The 13,856-nt window shown below is 38.9% G+C and overlaps 1 protein-coding gene across 1 annotated transcript in view; it reads left to right on the top strand.

Annotated features, from left to right (window-relative positions):
• Positions 1-11,337, top strand: part of LOC121457940 (importin subunit alpha-4) — a 72,495-nt gene extending 61,158 nt beyond the window's left edge. Inside the window, exons 11-17 of the mRNA XM_041667030.1 lie at positions 68-199; positions 1,261-1,389; positions 5,123-5,227; positions 5,324-5,395; positions 5,539-5,701; positions 8,141-8,235; positions 8,836-11,337. Coding sequence (XP_041522964.1) covers positions 68-199; positions 1,261-1,389; positions 5,123-5,227; positions 5,324-5,395; positions 5,539-5,701; positions 8,141-8,235; positions 8,836-8,934 — 795 coding nt within the window. The 3' untranslated portion in view covers positions 8,935-11,337. The remainder of the gene's footprint in view (positions 1-67; positions 200-1,260; positions 1,390-5,122; positions 5,228-5,323; positions 5,396-5,538; positions 5,702-8,140; positions 8,236-8,835) is intronic.
• The last annotated feature ends 2,519 nt before the right edge of the window (positions 11,338-13,856 follow it).

The following is a 13,856-nucleotide window of genomic DNA, read 5'->3' as shown; positions in this document are numbered from 1 at the left end:
ACAGAAAACTCCTTATTTTTCTGTTACAACTTCTGGAATAGCTTTTTTCTGTTTGTACTTCTTATAGATTCTTGTGGACACTGTTTGGGCTCTGTCATACTTGACAGATGGAGGAAATGAGCAGATACAGATGGTTATTGATTCAGGGGTTGTACCATTCCTCGTGCCCCTTCTGAGCCACCAGGAAGTGAAAGTTCAAGTAAGTATTTTCTTTTTTTTTCTTGTATAAAATTCTTTTTTGTTAAGTCCATTAGCATGCACCTCAGGATTGCCCTAGTTTTATCTCCTGAACCCACATTTGTTCATTTGAAATAATTTTTCAGCTTTTCAGTTACATAAGCCATTAAACATAGACCTGCATACATTCCATTATGATTTCAAATAGAAAGACGTGAAACTGTTGGTCTCCACAAATAGCTTTTTCTTCTAGTATCCTGTTAGGAGACAGCATAATGCTTGTCTGATGCCCACGTTCGCCTCCAGCCCCTCTGTCACAGCTCCTTTTCCATCTCACTTAAGCTTTCCGTCTGCCTATCTCAGCTCTCTGTCTCTGGGTAGTTTCCAGAGCCTTCCAACTGTGAACCCTGACTCTGTTCTGATTAGGGTCGGCAGTTAGTTCCGCTCGTCATGCTTCTCTGCCGAAGTGTTTTTCTCCCTACAAATGCATGCTGACCCCGGGTAACATTAAATATTATATGAGAAACACAAATGTGTGCCGACTCAGGACCATGTTAAAATGTGTGCTGCTGCTTTGGTCATAAGAACAACTGTTTTTAAAGAAAGGACTTGATGATTTTTAGTTTCCACTGTTTTAAAAACTTTCTTTTTTAGATGCTTTATATTTGTGTGGTTTTGAGGGCAGAGCATGGTTTTGGTTTTCTTTTGTTATTTTCAAGACAAGGTTTCCTCTGTTTAGCCCAGGCTGTCCTAGAACTCGCTCTGTAAGAGATTAAGATTAGGCTGGTCTCGAATTCACAGATCCTCTTGCTTCTGCCTCCCAAGTGCCCAGATTAAAGGTGTGTGCCATAACTGCTAGGCCTAAAAATCTTTTTTCTAACAAATTTTCACCTATTTTTTGTGGAGTTCTATAATTTTCCGTAGGAGATGGTTGTTTAAAAGTCCTTGCTAGTTTGGTTCTGGCTTTGCTGTAGGGATGAAATAAATGTTCATCATTTGCTCCTCACATCCTCAGAGTTATGAAAACTACAGAGATGACAATTTCATTATAAACATACTTAAAACATGTTCTCCCCTCTCTAGACTGCAGCACTCAGAGCAGTTGGGAACATAGTGACTGGCACTGACGAGCAGACCCAGGTGGTTCTTAACTGCGATGTCCTGTCCCACTTCCCAAACCTCTTATCACACCCGAAAGAGAAAATAAATAAGGTAAAGGCACACACTGCCCTTCTTCTGTCTGTGGCTGTTTCCTTGCTGCTGTTACGATGTGTTTTCTCACTCAGGGTCCTGGCATTCAAGATGAGGATGGTTGTAAGTGGATCTTTAAAACTGTTTTAGTTTCTGTTGCCTTTAGTCGTACTATCATCACAATAAAATTTTTGGACTATTTATGTGCTTATAGATTGAACAGTATCATTAAATTAGTAACCAGTATGCAAAAACATATAGTCTCTCACTAAAATAACTGGTAATTTTAAAACAGTTATTTCCCTACAAAATTAGAATAGACCTAATTCTAAAGGTGTCATGCCTTCTATCAAGGATGATAAAAATTTACTTTTAAAAGTTTCAAATTTATTTAAAAATTTATTATTAGTTGTATAGTAGATAATTATTTAAGAGTTTTATGGCTTATTTCACATACCATGTTTTTTTAATTGATTTTATTGAACTATACATTTTTCTCTGCTCCCCTCCTCTTTTCTCCCCTCCCCTCAACCCTCTTTCATAGTCCCCATGCTCCCAATTTACTCAGGAGATCTTGTCTTTTTCTTCTTCCCATATAGATTAGATCAATGTATATCTATCCCTCTTAGGGTCCTCATTGTTCTCTAGGTTCTCTGATCTTATGATTTCTGGGTTGGTTTTCTTTGCTTTATGTCTAAAAGCCACTTGTGAGTGAGTACATATGTTTTTCTGGGTCTGGTAACCTCACTCAAACTGATGTTTTCTAGCTCCACCCATTTGCCTAAAAATTTAAAGATACCATTTTTTTCTGCTGTGTAGTACTCCATTGTGTAAATGTACCACATTTTCCTTATCCATTCTTCGGTCGAGGGGCATTTTAGGTGTTTCCAGGTTCTGATTATGACAAACAATGCTGCTATAAACATAGTTGAGCACATGTCCTTGTAGTACAATTGAGCAAAAAAAAAAAAAAGTGATAATTACTGGGTCTTGAGGAAGGTTGATTCCTAATTTTCTGAGAAATTATCATAATGATATACAAAGGTGCTGTACCAGCTTCACTCCCACCAGCAATACCCCACATCCTCTCCAGCATAAGCTTGTCATCAGTGTTTTTGGTCTTGGCCCTTCTTACAGGTGTAAGATGGAATCTCAGAGTTGTTTTGATTTGCATTTCTCTGATGACTAAGGATGTGGAGCATTTCCTTAAGTGTCTCTCAGCCATTTTTAGATTCCTCTGTTGAGAGTTCTCTATTTCGGTCTGTACCCCATTTTTTAAAATTGGATTATTTGTTCTTTTGATGACCAATTTTTTGAGTTCTTTGTATATTTTGGAGATCAGTCCTCTGTCCGATGTGGGGTTAGTGAAGCGGGCTGTCATTTTGTCTTGTTGACCATGTCCTTTGCTTTACAAAAGCTTCTCAGTTTCGGGAGGTTCCAGTTACTGTTTCTCTCGGTGTCTGTGCTACTGGGGTTATATTTAGAAAGTGGTCTCCTGTGCCAGTGCATTCAAGGGTACTTCCTACTTTCTCTTCTGTGAGGTTCAGTGTGGTTGGCTTTGTGTTGAGGTCTTTGATCTATTTGGAGTTGAGCTTTGTGCATGGTGATAGACTTTGATAGACTTAGATCTATTTTCATTCTTCTACATGTTTTTGTTGTTCTTGTTTTGTTGTTTTTTTTGTTTTTTTTTTGTTTTTTTTTTTTTTTTGGTTTCTCGAGACAGGGTTTTTCTGTGGCTTTGCAGCCTGTCCTGGAACTAGCTCTGTAGACCAGGCTGGTCTCGAACTCACAGAGATCCACCTGCCTCTGCCTTCCGAGTGCTGGGATTAAAGGCATGCGCCACCATCACCCGGCTTCTTCTACGTGTTTATCCAGTTATGCCAGTATCATTTGTTAAATATGTTTTTTTTTCCATTTTATATTTTTTGCATCTTTGTCAAAAATCAGGTGTTTGTAGGTGTGTGGATTAAATCTGGGTCTTTGATTCTGTTTCATTGGTCCTCCTGTCTGTTTTTATGCTAATACCAGGCTGCCGATCTATAGTAGAGTTTGAAGTCAGGAGTTATGATGCCTCCAGAAGTTTTTTTATTGTACAGGATTGTTTTGCCTATCCTATACCGTGTTTCAAAATTCATTTAAAACAGTGTATTAGAGCGCTCTCTCTCTCTCTTCTCTCTCTCTCTCTCTCTCTCTCTCTCTCTCTCTCTGTGTGTGTGTGTGTGTGTGTGTGTGTGTGTGTGTGTGTAGAACCAAAGTTAACATCAGGTATCTTTCTTAGTTTCTTTCTACATGTATTTTTTTTCTTTCTTTTTAAAATTTGTTTTTATTGAACTGTACATTTTCTCTGCTCCCCTCCCTTCCTCTCTCCTCCCTCTACATGTATTTCTTTAAAATTACTTTTACATTAGTTCTGTGTCTTTTCAGTGTACGGGCGGATGGGTATGTGCATCTGGCATCAGCTCTCTGGAGCTGGAGGCACAGGCGGTTGTCAGCCACCCAGTGTGGTTCCGAGGAGCTGAGCTCTGATTCTGGAGAAGAGCAGTCCATGTTCTTTGTCTTGGAGCCATCTCTCCAGCTCCTCCACCTTGTATTTTGAGTCAGGGTCTCTCATTGGACATGGGCACCACAGACCCCTTCTCTCTGCCTCAGTTGTGCTCCAGGTAGAGATGCCACTGAGCCCAACTTTTACCTGGATGCTGGAGATCCATCAGATGTTCATGCTTGCATGGCAAGCCGTTCCCCAACACAGCCACTTCCCAGAGCCCTGACTTGATTTGCTTTTATGGCTGAATAAGCCATTCTGTTTGTATGTATGTGCCTCATTTTCCTCATTTGCCTGTTGGTTGACACTGGGGTTGTTCATACCTTATGTCTGTTGTAATTAATGCTGCAGAAAACACTGACACCTCAGGGACTGTTTCAGTCCTTGGTTTAATTTCCTTTCTGACATACTGGAAGTTGCTGAGTCATGGCAATTGTGTAGTAGCTTTTTGAGGAACCTTCAGACTTTCATTAATGGCTGTACTTGACTGTATATTAGGGTTTTGCTTTCTCTGCAGCTGTGAGTATAGACGCTTGTCACCATGCATCTTGACACAGGTGCTGAGCATCAGGACCTCGGCACCTTACCCAGTGATCCTTCTCCCCCGCCTCATGCTTTCCAATAAACTACAGCTCTTTAATACAAGTAGTGTTGACGAGTGTTTGGAAACTCCATTCTTCTGGCCTGCCTTTCAAAAAGAGAATGAAATGTACCCCTAGGCTAAAGATTTGGGTCTGTTTTATTTGTTGCCATATCACCATTGCCTAGAACAATATGTAGCTTTAGCTAGGCTTACAGATTATTGAATAAATAATGGTTTAAGTGGACACAGAAGTATTGGGGAAGGAGGCTTCCCTTTAATGAAATGGGAGGTCTGAGTTGGCTGAATCACATGTTAAAATGCTAGCCATGTAAACCTGACAACCTGAGTTTGATCTCTGGAACCGCATGCTGGAGGGAAGTACCGACCTGCACATGCGCACCATGGCATGCATGGGCACATCCGTTTACTTGTTTACAAGCACTAGACTCACATAAAATGATAGTAAGTAAAAGAAAATGGAGGTCTTAACCAGTCACATTTTAGACACGGTCACTTTAACCCTACTCAGGAGATTTTGTTATCAAATATTTATAATATTAAAAAGAGAAAAGTACAGGTAATAAATATAGTTTTTCCAATAAAACTGACCCATATTTTGTTCACTACAGGAAGCAGTTTGGTTCCTTTCCAATATAACAGCAGGCAATCAGCAGCAAGTTCAAGCTGTAATAGATGCTGGATTAATCCCCATGATCATTCACCAGCTTGCTAAGGTCAGTCATATCATTAATACATTGTTTACCTTAATTTATTACAACCCAGACTTTTGGATAAAGAATTTATTTCATGAATTTGTTTTTACTCTCCAGGGGGACTTCGGAACACAGAAGGAAGCTGCTTGGGCAATTAGCAACTTGACGATAAGTGGCAGAAAAGATCAAGTGAGTTTGGAAAACTGTAACTGTCACTGTTACTAACTGCAGCAAGGACTTCTGATTCTCAGAAGTTACTGAACAGTTTCGTCTACTGCAGTTTCTAGAGGGAAAGAGAATTCATAGATTCTTTCTTCTTTTGTATTGTCTAGGTGGAGTACCTAGTACAACAGAATGTAATACCACCATTCTGTAACTTACTGTCGGTGAAAGACTCTCAGGTGGTTCAGGTGGTTCTGGATGGTCTTAAAAACATCCTGATAATGGCTGGTGATGAAGCGAGCACAATAGCTGAAATAATAGAGGAATGCGGAGGTGAGTAGGTGAATATTGGCGTTCTAAAATACTGGTTCCTCTCAGCTCAGCTTACTAGAAAATTACTACAGGCTCACTGTTAATTAAGTGACCAGAGTATTTTCCTGGTCTTATGTAGCATATTAGCATTGCTGAAGGATTTTCACAAAAGAATACAGTAGTTCATACTTTAGAAATACTGGTCATGAAGTCACTTTTCCTGGAGGTTGATGGATTTTAGGAAATACTCATTATTACATTGGTTTGTTTTCCATCGCCATACCAGAAATATGTGAGGCTAAGTGCTTAGAAAAGCAAGGTTTCTTTAGCTGGGAATTGTGGAAAGTGAAAGCGTAAGACAGAATGGTTGTTGAGTTAGTGTGTAATGTACGGATACATATGCCTCTAGGAAAGTCCTCGGCTGGAGCAGCAGGACAGAACACATAAGAGAATACAAGACAGATCCAGGGTCAGACTCAGTGCTTTGCAATAACGTACAGTGTAAGATAAAGCTAAGGATAGTTCTGCAAAAGCTTTACTAACTCTTCTAAGGCCAGATCCCCAACATCAAACCTTCAGTAGGCCCCGTTACTTAATGGTCCTTAAAGTCCTCCCAACAACTCAGTTCTGAGGACCAAACCACAGCATTCATTTTGAAGTCACAGTGTACAATGTTAAACCTGGTGGACTAGTCGAGTAGGTAAAAGTTTTCTTTACTCCATTCTCAAACTCTAGACAAAGCAAACACATTATTTTTATGTTATACATAGTACCATGTGTCTGGGTAGACCCTTCTTTGGGAAGTGGTTGCTCAATTGTGTGTGTCTTGTTTGAATTCCAAAAGTTGGAAGGACTTTTAGGATTTTTACAAAAGCGTGTTGATGTTAATTGGACTGAAGTCATTTATTTAGTATTATAATTTCTGGTAAGGACATAATGAAATACATATTTAAAAATTCTGTTCTTAAAAAGTACCTGTTCTGTATGTACTAAAGTATCCAGACATTGCTATAAAACTATAAGCAGTGATTTTTTGTTTGCATTTTGTTAGCTCTGTAGTTTACCCAGCTTATGCTTTAGAGAATATAAATGCAATAGCCTCACAGATCAATAAAAACAGAAAGGTATGTGAGAGTTTTGTTCAAGATCGTGTAAATAGTTTCGATACACGCAAATTCATGCTCATGCTTCTATTACGATATCTTTTAAGATAAAAATTAATTTCATAGTCAAGTTCATAACCCAGTAATTTTGAATAGCTTAGACAATTCTTTCTTTAATGTTAAAGTTATGTTTGCTCCTGTTGGAGTAATAATCACAATGTGTAATATCATCTTATAAAGCATTTTCATTTATTAGTGTTGACACCTATTTCTTCATATTCTGATTTGTATATAATATTTTAAAAGTCAGCTGGTTTAATATGTTAAAAAATGTTATCTCCTGGATGAATACTAAGGTTTTAATTACATAAAGTTGTGCACCTGGTACATGAAGTCTGTGGTACAATGGAACTATAAAAGATACTCTCAATTGCGCACAAGTGTGCACACCTGTATGCAGCACTCGATAGAAGCAGGGGACCTCAAGTTCAAGTCCAGAGTTGACTACATAGTCTTGTCTCATAAAACCTGAAAAGGAGATGAGTGATGAATACTTCTCCTTCTGCTGTTCATACCTGTGGAACATAACCTGTTCACTTCGTTATTGTTTTTTCGAGACAGGTTTTCTCCATATAACTTTGTGCCTGTCCTGGAACTTGATCTGTAGACCAGGCTGACCTCAAACTCACAGAGATCCGCCTGCCTCTGCCTCCCATGTGCTGGGATTAAACATGCGCCACCATTGCCATACACCCTTTCTGAAATGCAGTGTTTTTGATGTAAAGCTTCCTTCAATTTAGTTCTAAATACCTATATTCAGAAAACTGTGGAAGAGCTATCATGATTATATAACCTTTTGGGAGGTTTTCCGATCTTATACTGTCATTAACCTGCCATGCACCAAGAAGCAAACCCCTGTCATCTCTGTCAGATGGAATGTTTTGGTGACTGAGTTGGGTTTTTGTTTGTTTGTTTGTTTTTGGTTTGTGAGACCAGGGAATATCAAATACTTTTAAGGGGAAAGGAATTAATCTGCTGATGGTTGGGTTTTTGCGTGTTCTTTCAGACTGTTACTTTTTTTTTTAAAGATTTATTTTATGTACCTACATGCACATCTTTATTCCAGAAGAGGGCATCAGATCCCACTATGGATGGTTGTGCTTCACAATGTGGTTGATGGGAATTTACCCAGGTCCTCAGGAAGAGCAGCCAGTGCTCTTCACTGGTGAGCCACCTCTCCAGATCTTAGACGGTCATATTTGAGTGAGAAAAGGCATACTCTGAGGTTCATAGAGCTTTTCTGTAACTAGATTATGCAGATTACTACCACCTTAATTATTCTTATATTTTTTGTCAGGTTTGGAGAAAATTGAAGTTTTGCAGCAACATGAAAATGAAGACATATATAAATTAGCATTTGAAATCATAGATCAATATTTCTCTGGTGATGATGTAAGTAAATATTAAAATATAGATGTCTGCATGTAATGGGCATTTACGTAGAATTTTTCTCTTATTCTTTCTTTATTTATTTTAATTTTTTAAAATATTTATTTATTTATTATGTATACAATATTCTTTCTGTGTGTATGCCTGAAGGCCAGAAGAGGGCACCAGACCTCATTACAGATGGTTGTGAGCCACCATGTGGTTGCTGGGAATTGAACTCAGGACCTTTGGAAGAACAGGCAATGCTCTTAACCTCTGAGCCATCTCTCCAGCCCCTTTCTCTTATTCTTAATGTGCACGAAATTTGTTTTGTTTTCTATTAGATACTCCACTAATCACTTTCTTTAACATTTTATTCACAATTTCACTATAAGGAAAAATTATAAAAGCATTTCTTGTTACAGTTTTATAATCTATTAACTGGAAAGAGATAATTCTGGAAATGACACTCACGTGAAGTGATATGGAAACTTATTAAGCCAAGCACCTTTTAAAAATTATTCAATTGTGTTTGTTTAATATATCATGAAATTATCACTAATTTACCTGGATATTTTTAGGCGGTTAAAATATTCATTTGGAGTTTTCTCTTTGTTTTTATAGATTGATGAAGATCCCAGCCTCATTCCTGAAGCAACACAAGGAGGTACTTACAACTTTGATCCAACAGCCAACCTCCAGACAAAGGAATTTAATTTCTAAGGTCCATTAAGTGCAGCATCGTTCATTCAATACAAACACCACCAGATGGCCACCAAGCGATAAGACAGCAAGCAGCAGAAGGCTCCCAGCACTCTTGCCTCTTGGTTTTGATGCTTCTAAAGCAAGCCATGTCTCAGTCACTTTGCAGTTGCCAAAAGTCACTCTCACATGGACTGTAAATGCATATGCATGATTTCCTGAACTGTTTTAGAATTCTCCTTAACAATCTCAACTACCCTATTTTTCCATGTTCCCTGGTGCCACAAGCTGACAACTGCAGTCTCCAGTTAGAATTCTCCATAGTGGTGACGTATCAGCTGCCCGCTGGTACTCCTTTGGAAAAAGGTGCACTGTGGATCAAGACTCTTTGGTATGATGTATATTCGTGTTGGAAGACTACAGAGGTGCAGTGTGATCTGAGCCTCCATCATTGTCCTCCACAAACATATTTTCATATTCTTATGTGGAAGAATTAAAGTACAAGCCAAATGATTTTCATTGGTGGAACTGACACAAAAAAGTAATAACTTAAAAACAAGAAACTTGGTTATTGATTAAAAAAGATAAGTTTTTTAAAACTGTACTTCACCTACCATTAATTGATGTGTTTATTATCTGCCTCAGAAGCCAGGGTTGGAGCAAGAGCTTTAGATACCAATGGTAATGCTTTCGCCATTATACCTAATTTTTGAGAACAGCAAACCCTATTTGACCACTCACTCAGCCTGTGTGTTCCTGCTGTTTTGAATAATCATATGCTGTGCATGGTCTCTACCTGAGCTGCAACCTGTTACAGACTTGAACTTCTGTTAAGTTGAAAGCAAGAGTCCCTGACTACAAAAAAATACGTCAATAAATAAATACGTTAAAACAGGAATGGAAAAGGTCTAAAATACTCATTGGTAATGTTTTAAGATAGTCTTGCTTTCAGCTTCCAGGAGTTATTTTTTTTTTAATTTGATAATTGGATATGGTTGATTTATATTGGGTTTAAACTGTGGAGCTTTCATGTTTACTGTAATTTAGTCTTAAAACATTTTTTACTTAGTAACCAGTACTTTTGATAAAGTGGTGGCAACCAACCAGCAACTCTTTAGAAGTGTTCCAAGACTTCATTCTTGAGGATCGGGGAGCTCATTCCGATCCCACTCAGAGCATCCGCACGTTAAAGAGAAAGCCAGGATCTGTGTAGAGGAATGATGTGCAGTTATTTAACTCAGCCCGATTTGCAGAGCTCTTTCATCTGTAAAACTGGTATTACTATGTAAAGTTGTTGCTTTTGGCAAATTGTCTGACCTGGATATTGATGGATGAATATGGATTTGCAGTTTTTTAAACTAAATAATTTGTGCTGTCACAGAAATGGTTTGTTGCTCTTGTTCACTGGGTATAATTTCCCAATGCATTGATGTGAAGGGATAGAAATCTAAGTTAGTGTTCAGATGGGGGCGTGTCTACTGTGACGAAGAGGAGCCAATGCCATCAGAGCTTTGTGAGCCAGCTGGGGTGTTTTCCCTGAGAGACAACACAGCAGGTGTGCTTCATTACAGACGTGTGTATCTGCCAAGGTGGAGCCACTTTAAAGAGTGAGCTTTGTCTTGTATCCAAAATGGATACAAGCGTATGTTTAAACTGCAAGATTTTTACTTGCTAGAGAATCTGTTTTAATATAGTGGTTTGGCCTCTGATTATTTATAGGTTTTATAAATTTTAGAATCAATTTCTCTTTAAGGTGGCTCAGATTTTTCAACTCTTGTGCACATAAAATTGAGTTGAAGTTCATTGTGCCTTTTTTTCTTTACCCAAATTTTGAGTTAAAGCTTCATATGGTAACTGCATCCTGTTCAAACACTTGTCTAAATTTTGAAACTGTGTAGTGTTCACTAAAAGAAGGAATAACAAAGAATGAATTAAGGTCACAAACTTTGGTGAAACCCTTAAAGTCCAAATCTTCTTGATGTTGTGAATTGTCCCCCTTCAGGTTTAGTTTCTTCTGGACTCTCCCTACTTAACTGACAGTTACCTTCTAAAATTTGCACACATTGAGATGAAAATTGGGCCTCTACTGTGATGATCCCTATTTCCTCTCGCGTCCTAAGTGCAAACTAACCTTTAAGTAACAGTAGCATCAAGCAGTGCAGACTTGTGCGTCGGCTTGATTCAGTTTGCCGTGACCTTACCAGGCCTGAATTGGAATCGCACCATTTCGTAGACAAAGGAACTGAGTGTATTGCTGCACTTTTAAGTTTTCAAAACAGTGTTTTAAAATTGCATTGTTTTTATTTTTTTTTAAACTCAGTTTAAAAATAACTAAAATGTTCTTTCAAAAGAGGCATCTAAACGTGTTCCTAATTTTGTATATGGGCTTAGGTTTTTGTAACCAATAAAAAAGCTGCTATCAAATATGATAAAACATTGAAAGATTTATTTTTAAAAATAATTGTTTAGCTTGTTTTCTGTGTGGTTAAGTTTAACTTTGGAAATGTCTTCAAGTGCCAGCCACAGTGATGGTAAAGCATTAGTGACTGCCTTTGTTTTTTGATGTCTCCTTTCTACCACAACAGTGACTAACCAGTAGCTACCCTAGAGAATATTTTGTGGCACATCAGAAGTACCAACGTGTATCATTCCCTAAGCCATCAAAACAGTAACCCCGTGACCCAGGGGCTTCAAACCTCAGAAATGGGTGCAGATCTGGCAGCGAGAAGTCATGTCAAGCCCAGCTGTCTGTTCCAGGCTGTCTTCCACTCTCGAGCCTGGAGGGTTCCTTCCTGGCTTCTGATGGTGAACGGCAATCCTTGGCTCATAAGTTCATCCTGCCATTCTTTGCCAATCTGTAATTTAGGGGGAAAACCATTATTTGGAAAAATAGTGTGGTTATGATTTTGATGCAACAAACTAGCCATTCAGAGTAAGGCTGCCTAAGCTATAAAAGCATGTAACTGTAACAGAAAGTAGTCATTGAAGTAACCGTGAAAGTGTTCCCTATCGAGGTAGAAGTGTAGCTCAGAATGAAATCTTGGATTAGTAAGAAGAACAAAGAAGCAGCTGGACTTTTGAGCATAGAGATATTCTTCTGTATGCTGCCACTTCAGACTACCTGTAAAAGATGTATAAGAAAATCAATGTGATCATGTGATCTTTCCATCGCTTCCTTCCGAGGTGCCTCTTCTTTAGGGCATTCGTTGTCACAGGTAAACCAACAGCACCTGGCTTTCAGATAGCCTTTTTGTGACTTTTTAAAACACTTTTTGACCTATATTTTTTTTGTTTTGATATTTTTCTTTTATTGAAAATAGATTTTTTTTTCAGTTAGGTATGGTATCACACACCTTTAATGCCAACACTCTGGAGGCAGCGTCAGGCAGATCTCCGAGTTTGAGGCCAGCCTGGTCTACAGAGTGAGTTGTTCAGCACAACAAAGGCTGCACAGAGAAACCCTGTCTTTATAAAACAAAAATAAAAAGAGAGAAATTTTTTTCGTCCAATACATTCTGTTTATGGTTCCCCTATCATTGGCTCTCGTTGGTTTGTTTTGTCCTGTTCTTATTTGTTTTATTTTACTATTATTGTTTCGATCTGGATGGAGGGGAGGCAGAATTGACCTATAATTTTTCAACTTCTGGAAAACTTTTAACTCTTGGAGGGAAGGGGGTGTGTAATTTATATTTATTAACCTGATTCTTAATTCAACTGGCCTAAAAAGTGCTCATGAACCCACCTTGAAGCTTAAAAGAAAACTTTTCATGCAGACGCAAAAGACTGGGACTGCAGGACTCGGAAATGTATGTAGAGATCAGTCATCAAGAAGGGTGTTCGGGAAAACGGTTGTGCAAGACTCGGAAATGTATGTGGAAATCAGTCATCAAGAAGGGTGCTCGGGAAAACGGTTGTGGGAATACAGTCTGTCCCCATGATCTCTTAGCTCAACCGGTAGTGCAACTCATTTCAGTCCATTTCAAGCTGTTGGGTAATTGATTGTTGAGGTGTTCTCCTGTGCACTATGAGATGATTCGCCTCATCTGTGGCTCATACTCACTAGGTCCTAGTTAGCACCTCATGCTCTTCCAGTCCAGACACCTGAACATGACATTCCTAAATGTCTCCTGGGGCCCGACTTCCATCCTTGTACACTGTTGGTCTAAATCAATTCCTGTGTAAAAGGCCCAGCTAAAACAGTCTGTGACCAGTTGTAGGCTGTTCTCAGAGGTCAGCAATTCCAGTGAGTTAGTGTTGGCCCTAAGGCAGCGTAGTTTGAAAACTTTCATGCTCATCACTTCCTAAGTCACACAGAATTTTGTTCCCTTGGAAAGCTTACAAGGGTATTGAGTAATACAGGAGCGATGTAGAGAGATGGAGTGGCACGCTCCAGACCCTGAGTACACATTCCAGAACCATTAAATAAAGTGGGTACCGGTGCTAAGGAATGGTATCCTCTGCATGCCCCGGCATTCCCTTAAAAATTACCGTCTGCCTTTTGAATGGCTCCCTTCCCAATGACGGTGTCCAAAGACAAAACCTTGTTAAGCTGAAAAATAAGGAATGTCTTCATGCGGTAGCAGCTTTACTAGTTTTATGCAGCTGCGAACCTGTGTTCCAGAGCATACATTTACATCCATGTGTTATTTTGGAGATAAAACCAGATTTTTGAGGCAGCCATTTTATGGGATAAGATTGAGAAGTAATGAGTCACTTCAAAGGAGCTTAGTCTGCAGTGTTGGCTGCTGTTGCTATGGAGTTCCCTCCTATCCCTGAAAAACATTTCTCGAATGGCTGTCGTTACAAGTGTGATTAGAACTAGTGCTTGATTTTTTTCAGAGAGCAGAAGAGACTGAGCTGTTTTTACAAGAGCCCCTCACACACACACCAGAGCACCCATGCATTGGCCCCGTCCTGGTTGTAAATTGAGCCTGGTTCCTGTC

This window comes from Microtus oregoni, unplaced genomic scaffold (assembly GCF_018167655.1).
Source record: "Microtus oregoni isolate MIOR12 unplaced genomic scaffold, Mior012 000001F_ref0000356, whole genome shotgun sequence".
In the NCBI taxonomy this organism is placed as follows: domain Eukaryota; kingdom Metazoa; phylum Chordata; class Mammalia; order Rodentia; family Cricetidae; genus Microtus; species Microtus oregoni.
This window is presented reverse-complemented; position numbering and strand designations above follow the sequence as displayed.